The sequence below is a fragment of the Pogona vitticeps genome, chromosome 5, assembly GCF_051106095.1.
Source record: "Pogona vitticeps strain Pit_001003342236 chromosome 5, PviZW2.1, whole genome shotgun sequence".
Lineage (NCBI taxonomy): Eukaryota > Metazoa > Chordata > Lepidosauria > Squamata > Agamidae > Pogona > Pogona vitticeps.
The window spans coordinates 12,218,823-12,232,651 of NC_135787.1; the positions used below are offsets into that span (position 1 = coordinate 12,218,823).

Here is a 13,829-nt window from a genome sequence, read left to right on the forward strand (position 1 = left end):
CAAACTTCGCCCGACTTCCGCCCTTGGTCCCGCCCCGCCCGCCAGAGGGCCGGCCAATGGCAGCCGTCCTTTCTCCCGCCCCTCTCCTCCTCCAAAGAGTCCTTCCAGACGGCGGCTGCGCTGTCGTGACGTTCGCGTAACTCTAGCCGCGCCGCTCTATGGTTACGCAGAGGCGTGAGGGGGCGCTGTGTTGTAGTCTCGCATTGGACACCTCAGCCTCTCGCCCGCGTCCGGAGCGGGGCTGTTTTCTCCTCAGGAGGTAGCTGTGAGGGGGAGTGAAAGATGGCGGCTGCCGTGAGGCAGGAGCTGACCCAGCTCATGAGCTCCAGCGGCTCCCACAAGGACTTGGCGGGGAAGTGAGTGAGCCCTCCCTCTGTCCCTGGTTGCTAATGGCGACGAAAGTGGTGGTGGTGGGTCTAGTGGGGGGGCAGGAGAGTCGGTGGGTCCAGGGCTAGGGAGGTGGAGATCTTAAACCCTCGACTGGCGTTTTAGCCCATCGCTTGTTTCAGGTTGTGGACCTCCCAAGTTCCGTTGGTCTCCAACGCCTCTGTCAGCCCTTCGCAGTAGAACCGGCGGCGGGGGTTGATGGGAGTTGTAATCCAACAACATCCGGAGAGGCATAGCTTGCCGAAGCGTCCGCCTCCCCTCCCCCGAATTTAAATGGGGTTAAATATGAACACTGACCATTTGCTGGCGATTGAACTGCTGTTAAAAGGGAGGGCTTGAAGGGGCCAGCTTTTAAAATAATCCTCATTTTTTGTTATGATGTTCATGGGTCTTGACCGGGTGTGAAAAAAGAGATTCTGGCGCTGAGAGTCATAGGCTTCAAAGTCCAATCATACTTCAGGGTAGTGGGAGGCCAGTATAAATAGGGGAAGGTTACAGTGTTGTTAAAGAGATTCCTTCCTTCCTTCCTTCCTTCTTTTATTTATTTATTTATTTATTTAACTTATATGCCGCCCACACTACCCGAAGGTCTCTGGGTGGCTTACAACATTTAAAATATAATAAAAGGGCAAAATAATTAAAATGCAATTAAAAATATATACTCTAAAAAATGCCATCAGACCCACAGCTGATGTTATTTCAATTAAACGCCTTCTGGCACAGGAAGATTTTGACCTGGCGCTGAAACGTCATCGGCGTCGGCGCCAGACGAATCTCAGTCGGGAGGGCATTCCATAGTCTGGGAGCAGCTGCCGAAAAGGCCCTTTCTCTACAAGCTGTCCCTCTTACCTCCTTAAGGCAGTGGTCCCCAACCTTGGACCTCCAGATGTTCTCAGACTACAACTCCCAGAAGCCCTCACCACCACCTCTGCTGTCCAGGATTTCTGGGAGTTGAAGTCCAAGAACATCTGGAGGCCCAAGGTTGGGGACCACTGCCTTAAGGGACGGCTAGATCTTAACTGCCGGGTAGGCTCATATGGAAGGAGGCGGTCCTTCAGGTATCTAGGGACCAAGCCGTTTAGTGGAATGCTCTGCTAAACAGGGTTTAATAGAAGCAGAGCGTAATTTCCAAATAGTTTGCTTGTATCAGCTGTAATTTTAGCCTTTTGTTTCTGATCATGGGGCATTCTTGGCAAAGATACTGGAGTGGAATTGCCGGTTCCTACCCCAGGTGGATTGCGTTTAGTCAGAACTCTCCACTATGACCTGTCCGTCTTGGGTGGCCCTGCACGGCATAGCCCATAGCTTCTCTGAGTTACTCAAGCCCCCTCGCCACGACAAGGCAGCAATCCATGAAGAATACATCATGCAGAAGGCTGGACTGGAGGAATCCCAAGCTGGAATTAAGATTGCAGGAAGAAATATCAACAACCTCTGATATGCAGATGATACCACTCTGATGGCGGAAAGTGAGGAGGAACTAAAGAACCTTGTAATGAGGGTGAAAGACGAGAGTGCAAAAAACGGTCTGAAACTCAACATAAAAAAAAACTAAGATCATGGCCACTGGTCCCATCACCTCCTGGGAAATAGAAGGGGAAGATATGGAGGCAGTGACAGATTTTACTTTCTTGGGCTCCATGATCACTGCAGATGGAGACAGCAGCCCCGAAATTAAAAGACGCCTGCTTCTTGGGAGGAAAGCAATGACAAACCTTGACAGCATCTTAAAAAGCAGAGACATCACCTTGCCAACAAAAGTCCGAATAGTCAAAGCTATGGTTTTTCCTGTAGTGTTGTATGGAAGTGAGAGCTGGACCATAAAGAAAGCTGACCGCCGAAGAATTGATGCCTTTGAATTGTGGTGCTGGAGGAGACTCTTGAGAGTTCCCTGGACTGCAAAGAGACCAAACCTATCAATTCTAAAGGAAATCAACCCCGAGTGCTCATTGGAAGGACAGATCCTGAAGCTGAGGCTCCAGTACTTTGGCCATCTCATGAGAAGAGAAGACTCCTTGGAAAAGACTTTGATGTTGGGAAAGTGTGAAGGCAAGAGGAGAAGGGGACGACCGAGGATGAGATGGTTGGACACTGTCATCGAAGCAACCAACATGAATTTGACACAACTCCGGGAGGCGGTGGAAGATAGGAGGGCCTGGCGTGCTCTGGTCCATGGGGTCACGAAGAATCGGACACGACTAAACGACTGAACAACAACAACAACATCAGCTGTAATTGGCCTTCCGCACTCAGGTAGAGATTGATAAGTAATTTGCTGGGATTGCTTATGAACTGTTTGATCCACTGTGGCAAGATTTTGTCTAAACATTCAGCTATTAAAATGCTTGAACTCTTGAGGTATTTGACTCCAGTCTTCAGGCGAGGAGCTCATTTTCCCCCCCAAAGCTGTAGTTTCTAACTATAGACTTTAAAAGTACAGAATTTTATTCTGTGTAAATGGGAGATTGCTTAAAAATGGCATCTCTTATTCCTCTTATAGACATGTTCTTGTGTTTGTTGACCAGACCTGAGGTCCTGCTGGTCAATAACGTAAGCTAGATACTGCTCAGTTCTAGATATACCATAACAGTGAAATTATAAGTGGTATTATCTGCAAGATAATGTGAAGGCAAGAGGAGAAGGGGATGACAGAGGATGAGATGGCTGGACAGTGTCATCGAAGCTACCAAGATGAATTTGACCAAACTCCGGGAGGCAGTGGAAGGCATCAGGGCCTGGCGTGCTCTGTTTCACGGTGTCACGAAGAGTCGGACATGACTTAACAACAACATTATGAGTAAAGAGTCCAACTCCTGCACATTGCTTAGTACTGTACTGTATTTTCTGTTGAATGAGGCAGAAAGGGGTAAAGAATGAATGTGTTTGAAGGCAACAGAGACAAAATATGAAGGGAATCCTGTTTGCTGCTATGTTAGCAGTGTGTTCAATTGACCCTGACTTTAGGAATTGGTTCCCATTGCAGCTATACTTGAATGTTGTGAACATTCACTTCTCTACTTTTGGTTTGGTACAAGAAATTATACTGATTTCATTTGTGTGAGATAGCTAGGGAGACCTTCAATGGTGCCATTCTGTAGGCAAGTACTGTAGGTTGTAAATGGTGGAAAATTCTAATTTCAGTACCCTGCTTGTTCCTAATGTTTATTGGCTGGTGCTTTTAAATTGACTGTATAGTGTATCTCAGTTGGAAGATGGGAGTTTATAGTGACTTCAGAAAACTAGGTAATGATAACCTTTTCATAAAACAAATTTACAGTGGTACCTCGACTTACGAACTTAATCCGTATTGGAACGATGTTCGTACGTCGAAAAGTTCATAAGTCGAAGTACCATTTCCCATTGAAATGCATGGGAATGGAATTAATCCATTCCAGCATTTCAAAAGGCAAAAACGCAGAGGGAAAGGGGTGGAAATCGAATTTCCAGCCCTTTCTCCCTGCCCTTTTGGCTTTGGAGGTCTCAAAGGGCTTCCTCCGATGTCGGGGGGGGGAAGCCCTTTGAGACCTCTGAAGGTGATGATTGTGGTTGCAGGGAGCCCCAGGGAGGTCTCCAAGGGCTTGCCTGACACCATGGGAGACCTCCCTGGGGGTCCCCGCCACCGCGATGGGCGCCTTCGGAGCTCCCAAAGGGCTTCCTCTGATGTTGGGCGGAATGCCCTTTGAGAGCTCCAAAGGCAAAAAGGCAGGGAGAAAGGGTGGGAAAATCAAATTTCGTCCCTTTCTCCCTGCCTTTTTGCAGGGAGCCATTTATGAACAGCTCCGTTGGCAAAAAATGGCATTGACTTGCGAACAGAGCCTCAACCTCGTTCGTAGGTCGAGCTCCATTCGCAAGTCGATGCCAATTTTTGCCAACGGAGCTGTTCGTAAATTGAAAAGTCCATATGTAGGGCCGTTCGTAAGTCGAGGGTTGACTGTATGTATCTTATAATTTTTACGACTGACCAATTAATTGCCACCAGCTTTCGTCCTAGAGGCTTCAATTCAAGTAGAATTTGTGTGTATGTTGTATATATTTAAAATATATGCATTCTAAAACAGTTTACAAAAGAGTAGCATTCTTCATTCACTTTGCAAGCTCTCTCTGTATGCTGAATGTTGCTCTGTCTATGTCTACATTTAAAAATGATTTCATAAATGTACCCTGTTTTAATTATTATATATAAAAGTCATGTGACTGACTTTTAAATTTTTCTGGCAGGTATCGTCAGATATTGGAAAAAGCTATTCAGCTGTCAGGAGCGGAACAGTTAGAAGCCTTAAAAGCCTTTGTAGAAGCAAGTGAGTTAAAACAACATTTTTAGGTGTTGCATGATATGTTTGTAAGAGTTCTATTCTGGTTAGAGAAAAGTTGAAAATATATAGCTGGCCTTGCAAATGTATTCTATGAAAGCAAACTTCACTAATACTTCAAAGTTGCAGTCTTAAATATGCATAACTGGAAATAAATTTCTTCAACCATTTTGTATTAGACATTTATAAACTTAAGAGATTTATATGTTTATTCTGTCTCTGTATTTAAAACTACAAAGTAGGTGTTATGGAAAACTGTGTTGTGGAAAACGATGTTGTTGTAGCCCTTTGAATGGCTTTTGCCAACATTAGAACAGCTTCCTGTTTTCCCTGCTCTTGTGGTATTTAACCTGTCCATGTAGTTAATTGTATTTCTTGTCTGATGATGGTGAAACTTGCTCATAATGCTACTTGACACATTTGATTATGAAAGCATGGCAGCAAAGTTGAAATCTGATAATGAGCCAGAACAGACATTAAGCCCAAGCATTTAGTAACCATTGCCTCTAAGTTTGAGTTGGAAACTGTTGTTTAGTTGTTTGTAAGACCAGTGGTTGAGACTGAATATTGATTAAAATAATGTTTTGTTTTTGTTTTTCCCTTGTGTGTCTTAACCAGTGGTGAATGAAAATGTCAGTTTAGTCATTTCACGGCAGTTGCTGACAGACTTCTGTACACATTTACCAAGTCTTCCTGATGGTACAGCCAAAGAAATCTACCACTTCACTTTGGAAAAGATCCAGCCTCGTGTTATTTCATTTGAGGAGCAGGTAAGAAGAAGATACTACGTATCAAATCTGGTTTCTAAAAAGCCAGCCTGGTGGCTTTTTTCTAGATCTATACAAGCATCAAGTGGGACTTTTAAACTCATTTAGACAAATTCTTGCTGAAACTCTTTATTCTGGACTTCTTGTTGCCTGTTTCCACTGTATGGCTTCATCTTGAAGCATCTTGTGTAAATAAAGCTAACATTTACTTGGTTGTTAAATATTTTCTTATCACTCATATTTAATACATTGAGTTCTGACAGAACAAAGTCATTACTTGCAAAGAGTAGAGAAAGTAATTTCTTTTGACTATATTGTATATATAAATAAATCATTTGGGTCATGTAAATAAAGAGCTTATGGGGGGAGAAGGGCAGAAAGGAAGCAGAGCATACTAGGGTATTGGAAAGTGGATCACTTTTATATTAGATTAAGTTTGTTCCACTATTTTTTATTCCATGTGTTTCTACCTTGCCCCAATACCTGCAGGTTGCCTCGATAAGACAGCATCTTGCATCAATATATGAAAAGGAAGAAGACTGGAGGAATGCAGCACAAGTGTTAGTGGGGATTCCTTTGGAAACAGGACAAAAGTAAATACTCTTACTTGAAAAGCTGTTTTTCCCCCTTGTTGGTACATTGAATTTCTTTCTGTATAAATGTTTCATTTTTATGTATTCTGGTTCTGTGCTCTTCAGTATACAGTAGCTTGCATTTTATTCTGTGGCAAAGATCCAGAGATTTCTGCTTTGTCAAACTAATGTGTGGGAACTTTCCCCTACTTTTTAACAAGATCTTTTAATGATGGAAACATCAAGCAGTGCACATGCCAGTCTTTCACATTTCAGTGCTCCAGGTTTCATGAGCCATGAAGAAGCACAAATGTTCATCAATCCTTTCCCCCTTCCCCACCCTCAATCTTGTGAGAAATCATTTAAAATTGCAACTTTAGGGATTAATTCTACATGTGTTGGAATGATTGAGAAGAAGGGGGCGGTACGTAAATATCAGAGTGAGGCTAAAAAATATTTTAGAATATGTGTCTTCCATTTCTTATGAAAAGAATACAAACACTGAATGAACATTTTTGACTCCTGATATAATTCACAGTGATATTAAGGACATTTATATTTTTGTTTTCATAATAGCCAAATTATTCACTTTTCTCAACAGTGCAAATGATTACCTAGTGAAATCCTTGTTAATTACAGTTAACTAAATACCTTTAAAAGCTTTTAAAACAATTTTGCCCTCTTTATGACTCAGCAACATTTGCTTTCCATCGTAGCTTTCCTTCTGCACAATATATGCAGGCCAGTGTCTTATTTGTCGAAGTGCAGAATTTAAGGGCCATCGTTTAAGTGTCAGTGTAATCCTCATGGCGTCTGCAGATTGCCAGATGTAATACCAGCTCTGGCAGAGCAAAAGCTAGGCCAGATGGTTGAACCTATAAAAATAATGGAAGAACTGATAAATTTCCACTGGTGTGGAAAAAGTATGAGACTCCTTACTGGAGGGAGAAAATGCCATCACATTTCTCCTACACTGGCCAGACTGCATTGACTGCCCATTCGTTTCCGCATTGACTTCAAAGTTTTAATGCTTACTTATAAGGCCCTAAACGGTTTGGGACCTTGATACTTGGCGGAATGCCTGCTCCCACCTAGATCTACCCGGATCACCCGCACGAGCCATGAGGTGAGGCTGAGGAGCCTGACGCCGAAGGAGGCCCGGAGGGAAAAGACGCGAAACCAGGCCTTCTCGGAGGTGGCTCCTCACCTTTGGAACAATCTCCCTCTTGAGATTTGTGCGGCCCCTACGCTGGGTACATTTAAAACTCAACTAAAAACATGGCTTTACGTCCAGGCCTTCCCTCCTGCCAGCATTTAATTTAATTTTCTCTCTCTTGTCTATCTGTCATTTATTATTTTTGGTATGTTTTGTTAATAATTGATGTTTATGGATTTATATTATCTTAATTGTATATATGTTGTTGTTAGCCACTCAGAGTGATATAAATATACAGTACCAGATGGGCGGGATATAAATCAAATAAATAAATAAATAAATAAAAATATTAGCTGGTAATTAGCAGCGAAAAAACTGACTTTGGTTGGCATTGGGGGGGGGGGGATAGTCAGATCAAGAATTCTCAGAATTCCTTGCCAGCAAATCCAGAAAATTTGATGTTGTGTAACTTTAACAGAAGGCTTGCAGCTGCTGTGGACCCACCAAACAGTAATTGGGATGTAAATCAAATCAAGCCTTAACTCCTGCTAGAGGCTAAAACGATTACACTGGGATTATTCAGCCTCTCTGGGAATGAACAAACACTGGCAGAACGTGAAGGCCTCAAGAGAAGAAGAAGAAGAGATGTGAGGTAGATTAACCCTATGACAGAAGTCACAGTCTTGAGATTACTGTAGACTTTTTGGATGTCATTAACTTATTGGGTCAACAGTAACTATGGAGCAATTACAGGGAAAACCACAACAAGGGCCAAGGACATTGTATCAGTGAAAGCCATGGAAGAGTTGGCTTACCAGCTCCCCATAGTTTCAGTGGGCCTGCTGTACTTGTGACTTGCTACATTGAGCAACAAGATTTCAGCATAGAAAAAACAGATCATCCTTCCTTTCATTTAGTGCTAAACTTTATTATACAGGTGAATTTTAGCTGTCTTGTTCCATAGATAGACAGACAGACAGACACAATTATGTGGAAGAATTGGAATAAATGGAAATAGAAGTTGAAATATTTCACATATTGTTCTGACCCATTCAAGGCAATACAATGTGGACTATAAATTGGAGACCTATCTGAAAATTGCTCGACTCTATCTGGAGGATGATGATCCTGTTCAAGCTGAGGCATATATCAACAGGGCATCTCTTCTTCAGAATGAATCTACCAATGAGCAGCTACAAATCCATTATAAGGTGAAATTCTTATTTTCTTATTTTAGATGGAAGAAAATAACCAGAGTCTGATTAACATGTTTATAAGGTTTGCTTGACTTGTTAAGGCTAATTGCCAAACTGTCAAGGCATGCCCCATCGTGTATTTCATTGTGCAACTGAGATGTGCCCTAGCACCTTCTCAGTTAGCAGCAATTAACCAAGGACATTGCAGGAGCCTTGTGTTAATATCAGTAGGATTCTAGCCAATATAGTGGAGAATGTCTCATGTACAGTGTCATTAATTATTTCTGTTAAGAGTGCAAATATGATATAGGGTATAATCTCCTGAAGTGTAGATTACATTTCTATGCCAAATGCAAAGTTTGGTTAGATCATAATAAGATTAGACCACCCAGGTGTCCAGTGCCTTGTACCCTCCCAATCAAAACATCTGACAGTATTTTTCTTCAGAGCCTTTTGTTTTGCTAGTGGTGGTGCTAGGGGCCCAAACTCAGAAGGGCCACATTGATAGTCTCTGTTCCCTTCAGACCCCTCTGAGTTGGCATGTTATTATATGGTGTGGTTGTTGCAGCCTCCCCAAATTCTGAGCCAGATTTGTTGATTAACATTTGTTAAACCCTAATTCTAAAGACTTCAATATTTTAGAGCAGAGTCAACTGGATGAAGATCAGACATGATCAGTTAAACATTACTGTATTTTAGTTTAAAAATATGGCCATATTGGTTGATGGTTTAAAGTGTTATTTAAATGCTACTCAGGAAGTCTTAAAATGCTATTTGCCGCCATTATCTTGTTTGGATAACAACATGGAGTTAAAGTAATGGAAGCACTGTAAGGTGCTTGTTATATGGCATGCGACAGGCACCTCACCAAATAGCTGTGATCACTTCCACAACTTCAGTTTCACTTGGAAACAGGATATTGGTTTACTTGTATTTAGTTGTGCTGCTTTTTCCTGTTTCAGGTGTGCTACGCACGTGTTCTTGACTACCGAAGGAAATTCATTGAAGCCGCCCAGCGGTATAATGAGCTTTCATATAAGAGTATAGTCCATGAAAGTGAAAGACTAGAAGCTTTGAAACATGCCTTGCATTGTACAATTTTAGCATCAGCAGGTAAAGCCATTTTAAAAATTTGGGGTGACACATATGGTGATACTGGTGTGGGAAGGTCTGTTCATAAAACCCAGCTTCCATAAAGCTCAGAACATGTGTAGGAATCCATTTGAGTCTCTACATACAGATATTAAGGTGTAATTCACAGGCACCTAAGTGATTAATGATTACGGGATTCTACCATGAGAATTTAATTTGTTGATATAGCACACATTTATTTGGGGGAAAGGCTGGTTAATATTTGTTACAAAATAATGGTTGCCAGCCTTAGGCTAAAGTTTACTCACCTTGAACTACAATTCTCTGGACACTGAATAAGCACTGCAGGCCACCTTCTTAATGGGAGGTGCAGAAGACCCTGTAAGTAGAACTGCTTTATTGTGTCTATAGATGTGCAGAGGGAAAAGAAGGATGTGTCAGGTCAGTTTGATCGAGGCCTTGGATTTATAAGATTCCAAACATTTTGTTTCCTTCAGACAAGAGCAAAAAAGGATACTAGCCCTGGAGCTGACATACTTTCATGTTAATGTTAATGGGAAGGAAACTTCTAAAAAGCCAGAACAATGGAGGAAGAGTAGTGCAAAATCTGGAGGGTAGTAAAGTTTCTGCCATGCTTGACATGAGGTGCAAGGTCCTAGAAGCTGGTGGCCCTCCACCATGGATCCTCCATCCCCTATCAAAAAGAAATGCTTTGCATTTAATAATTCTTATTATTAGATATCAAAAAGGGAGGGGAAAAGTTACAGCATTTTGTGTACTATAACCAGATTTAATAGGGATGTGAAAGCATTAACCCTTTCTTTAAAAAATACTGTGTTGCATATATGAACTACAGCAAATAAAACTGCAACAACAGTAAAGAGTTTGCTTGGTTTTTGTCCTCAAAACTCTTTTTCAGTTGAAATAATACCTCTGCAGATCCCTGTTAGTCATTATGGTCATTGATGTTGATCATCTGGGAGGAACAGCAACCTAGAATTTGCATCCCTAAGCAGAACGCTTTTGTTGTTTCTGTAGAACATTTTTGGGTGCTCTCATGTAAATACCCATCTACAAGGTATAGTCCATAGATTCTGAGAGTATTAGTAGCAATCATGTAGGTCAGTTTAATAAAAGTGGTTCATAGGTCTTCATACTGTCTCTCTTAGCAATTAGCCATATTCACTGTCATTGGTATTGGAGCATATTAGCCAGTAACATCAAGAGAAGTGAGGAGGAGCAGAGGGAACACAAGTCTCGGGGAATACAGGAAATGCAGAAGGAGGATCTTCAAGGTTGTTTCAGCAGCAGTTATAATCGGATTTGTAGTCACAGCTCTTCGGCAAGATTTTGTCTGATTTTCAATGTAGTAATTCTTCCACTGCCAGAGGAAGAAGCATGTTCAACCGTCCATTTCTGAATCAGTGAAGTATTACTGCTGATGAAAGTAGGCACAGACATTTCTGCCCATCAGCAGGAATGGGTAGTTCGCTTCTCAGGAACTGGATACAATTTACCATAAATCAACTGTCAAGAAGAGAAGAAGTTAGTATGGATCTTGTAGATCATTAGAGATGTAAAGCACGCTGACTAGACATGGGCCAGTTGACCCTGTTCTTACTGTTTTCCAGGACAACAACGCTCCCGTATGCTAGCCACTCTTTTCAAGGATGAAAGGTGTCAACAGCTCGCAGCCTATGGGATTTTGGAGAAGATGTATCTAGACAGAATTATCAGAGGGAACCAATTGCAAGAATTCGCTGCGATGCTCATGCCACACCAAAAAGCAACGACGGCTGACGGTACTCATGTCTCCAACTGTGGGTGTACCCTGCTCTGGGATTAGAGCTCCTCAAATGTTGTTCCTTTCAGAATCCTCCATCATCAGTTGAGCATGACTGTACAGTGGTGCCTCTCTTGATGAGGATAATTCGTTCCATTCAAATCGCTGTTAAGCGAAATCATCAAGTAAAATGAAAAAGCCCATTGAAATGCATTGAAAACCAGTTTGATGCGTTCCAATGGGCGAAATACCTCAGTGTCCAGTGAAGATCCTCCATAGGGCGGCCATTTTCCAGTGCCTATAATGCGATGAATCCATCCTAAAGCACAGTGGGGAGCCATTTTGAAACCCGACAATCAGCTGTTTTTGATCGTTGTTAAGCGAAAAATCGGTTCCCGAAGCAGGGAACCGATCGTCAAACTGAAAAACCCCATTGAAACATCGTTTTGCAATCGCAAACAACCCATCGTAAAGCAGATTCATTGTTAAACGGGGTAATTGTCAAGCGGGGCACCACTGTACTGTGGGGTTTTTGTAGTAATGTTACCATAATGCTTCATAACAGTATGTACTGAAACATTTGGTTATGATGTAGCCTAGCTTCTTTCATGTGTAACTCTTAGAACAAGTGCACTATATGTTGCTATTTTATTGAGAAACAAATTCCACTATTTAGGTCAACTTTCATATAAGAAGCTGTGGTTACTCAAGGTACAAGAGTATTGTTAATGACTAATAAGTTTAGGTGCCTATCTTGTTTTTTTGGATGTGCTTCCAACTATTTATAATCATATACAGTAATTACATTATCAAGCTATCTATGTGGTTAGTCTCAGTTGTAAAGCTTTAATGCTAAAAGAAGGATAGGTTGTAGGTTGCATACAACCTGTTTCCTTACATGTTTCACTTGTAGCTAATAATATTTTGCATTTCAGACTTCTAATGTTTCTTCTTCAGGTTCCAGTATTTTGGACAGAGCTGTCATTGAACATAATTTGCTATCTGCAAGCAAGCTGTATAACAATATTACCTTTGAAGAACTTGGAGCGTTATTAGAGATTCCTGCAGCCAAGGTATATCAACTTTAGTCAATTGTTCCTTTGTGCTGTTGAGCTGTTGGACTGTGAGTGCTATTATCTTTCCCCATTGTTTGTGTTAGCTACAAGCTGCCAGCCCTTTATTAGAGTACATAATTCTGATAATCCTGTCCACTTAGACTCACTTGTAAATTCCATCAAAAAGTCATGCCATCAGTTCTGAATCTGTGTATACCTTGAATCTTGCACAATCCCTCTGATCTTTAAGTTATGGTTGAGGTTACTGTGCTATGCAGGCTCATCCACAGACTAATCTGTGGTCTCGTTTGTATTTGTATAGTGAGAACATGTGAAGATTTTGGATGAATGAGTTGGTCTGCATAAATCCTCAATGTCACAGATACATTGCGTACACACATGAAATGTTACCTCATTTTTAAAGGAAATAATAATGAATAGGATACTTTCCTGGTTTTTTTTTTAATCTTTCAGGCAGAGAAGATAGCCTCTCAGATGATAACAGAGGGTCGCATGAATGGATTTATTGATCAGATAGATGGAATAGTTCACTTTGAAAGTAAGTTTGACTAACTTTTTGCTCTTTTTTTTTCTCACCGTAGTTGAAGTATATGTTTAAAGGAGCTTCAGATTTTTAACTGTTTACAAGCTGCTGTTAAAAGATAAGCGGTGTATTTTAGCCTACAGTACTGTTACCGTTAAAGACAATATTATTCTTGTTTTGGCCCCCAGATGGCAGTAGTGTATGTGCTTTCTATTCAATTGTGTGGATTTTTACATTCTATTAAATCTGGAAACACAGACCTCATAACAAAAATTGGCTTGTGCTTATCATGAACATCAGGAGAAATTTAGCAGAAAAAGTCTAGGACTGTAAGGATGAGTTCTACCATGGTCTGCATTTTGTTTTTCAGCTCGAGAAGCCTTACCAACATGGGACAAACAGATTCAGTCACTTTGCTTCCAAGTTAACAATCTTTTGGAGAAGATTAGTCAGACTGCTCCAGAATGGACAGCACAAGCTATGGAGGCTCAGATGGCTCAGTAAAGCACCGTTCCGTTCCTTTCTGTAGAAAAGACTCTTGGTTGTTGTTGTAAAAAGGTGAAATAAACATAAGAAAATGAAATTCGGGCTCACACCACGACTTGTATTAAAACTCCTAAAGGTTGCTCTTAAAGGTACAGTAGAACATCATAAGAGGTGTTAAGCTATAAAGTAAAACTAACTGAGCAGAGTGTAAAGGCGTGTTAAGGTTTTATATTAAAATTTCAGTTGCTTTCTAGCGTTGTGAGTATTTATGTGTTGTGAAAATTAAGGTGCCATGGTCTCCTTTGCTCTGGTTGTTCCAATAAAGCTGGGGTTGGACTTAATCAAACACCTGGACTCTTTGTTGCAATTTAGCCCTTCCTAAAATGTCAACATGCTAATAGGCTTTTACATATTAAATTTATGTTTTTTGAAATTTATTCTAAGCTACATAAACAACATAACATAAGGTTATTTATGGGCT

At 41.1% G+C, this 13,829-nt stretch overlaps 1 protein-coding gene across 2 annotated transcripts; it reads left to right on the forward strand.

Annotated features, from left to right (window-relative positions):
- The first annotated feature begins 125 nt into the window (after positions 1-125).
- COPS4 (COP9 signalosome subunit 4) lies at positions 126-13,694 on the forward strand. Of its 2 annotated transcripts, none has more exons than XM_020801730.3 (10): positions 126-356; positions 4,606-4,685; positions 5,316-5,467; positions 5,954-6,057; positions 8,250-8,403; positions 9,351-9,501; positions 11,112-11,282; positions 12,221-12,336; positions 12,793-12,877; positions 13,233-13,694. In XM_020801730.3, exons 1-10 carry the CDS (start codon positions 283-285, stop codon positions 13,364-13,366), a joined length of 1,221 nt encoding a protein of 406 aa, XP_020657389.3. In that variant the 5' UTR covers positions 126-282; the 3' UTR covers positions 13,367-13,694. The 2 variants fall into 2 exon arrangements, with proteins under 2 accessions (XP_020657389.3, XP_020657387.3); XM_020801728.3 differs by having other exon boundaries at positions 165-356; positions 11,112-11,300.
- Positions 13,695-13,829: the final 135 nt, after the last annotated feature.

Excerpts from the sequence above, each read along its gene's own strand:
- COPS4 (XM_020801728.3), top strand. The coding sequence starts at position 283 with ATGGCGGCTGCCGTGAGGCAGGAGCTGACCCAGCTCATGAGCTCCAGC. Across the intron at positions 4,686-5,315 it reads AAAAGCCTTTGTAGAAGCAA|TGGTGAATGAAAATGTCAGT; the intron begins GTGAGTTAAAAC and ends TGTCTTAACCAG. Across the intron at positions 9,502-11,111 it reads TACAATTTTAGCATCAGCAG|GACAACAACGCTCCCGTATG; the intron begins GTAAAGCCATTT and ends ACTGTTTTCCAG.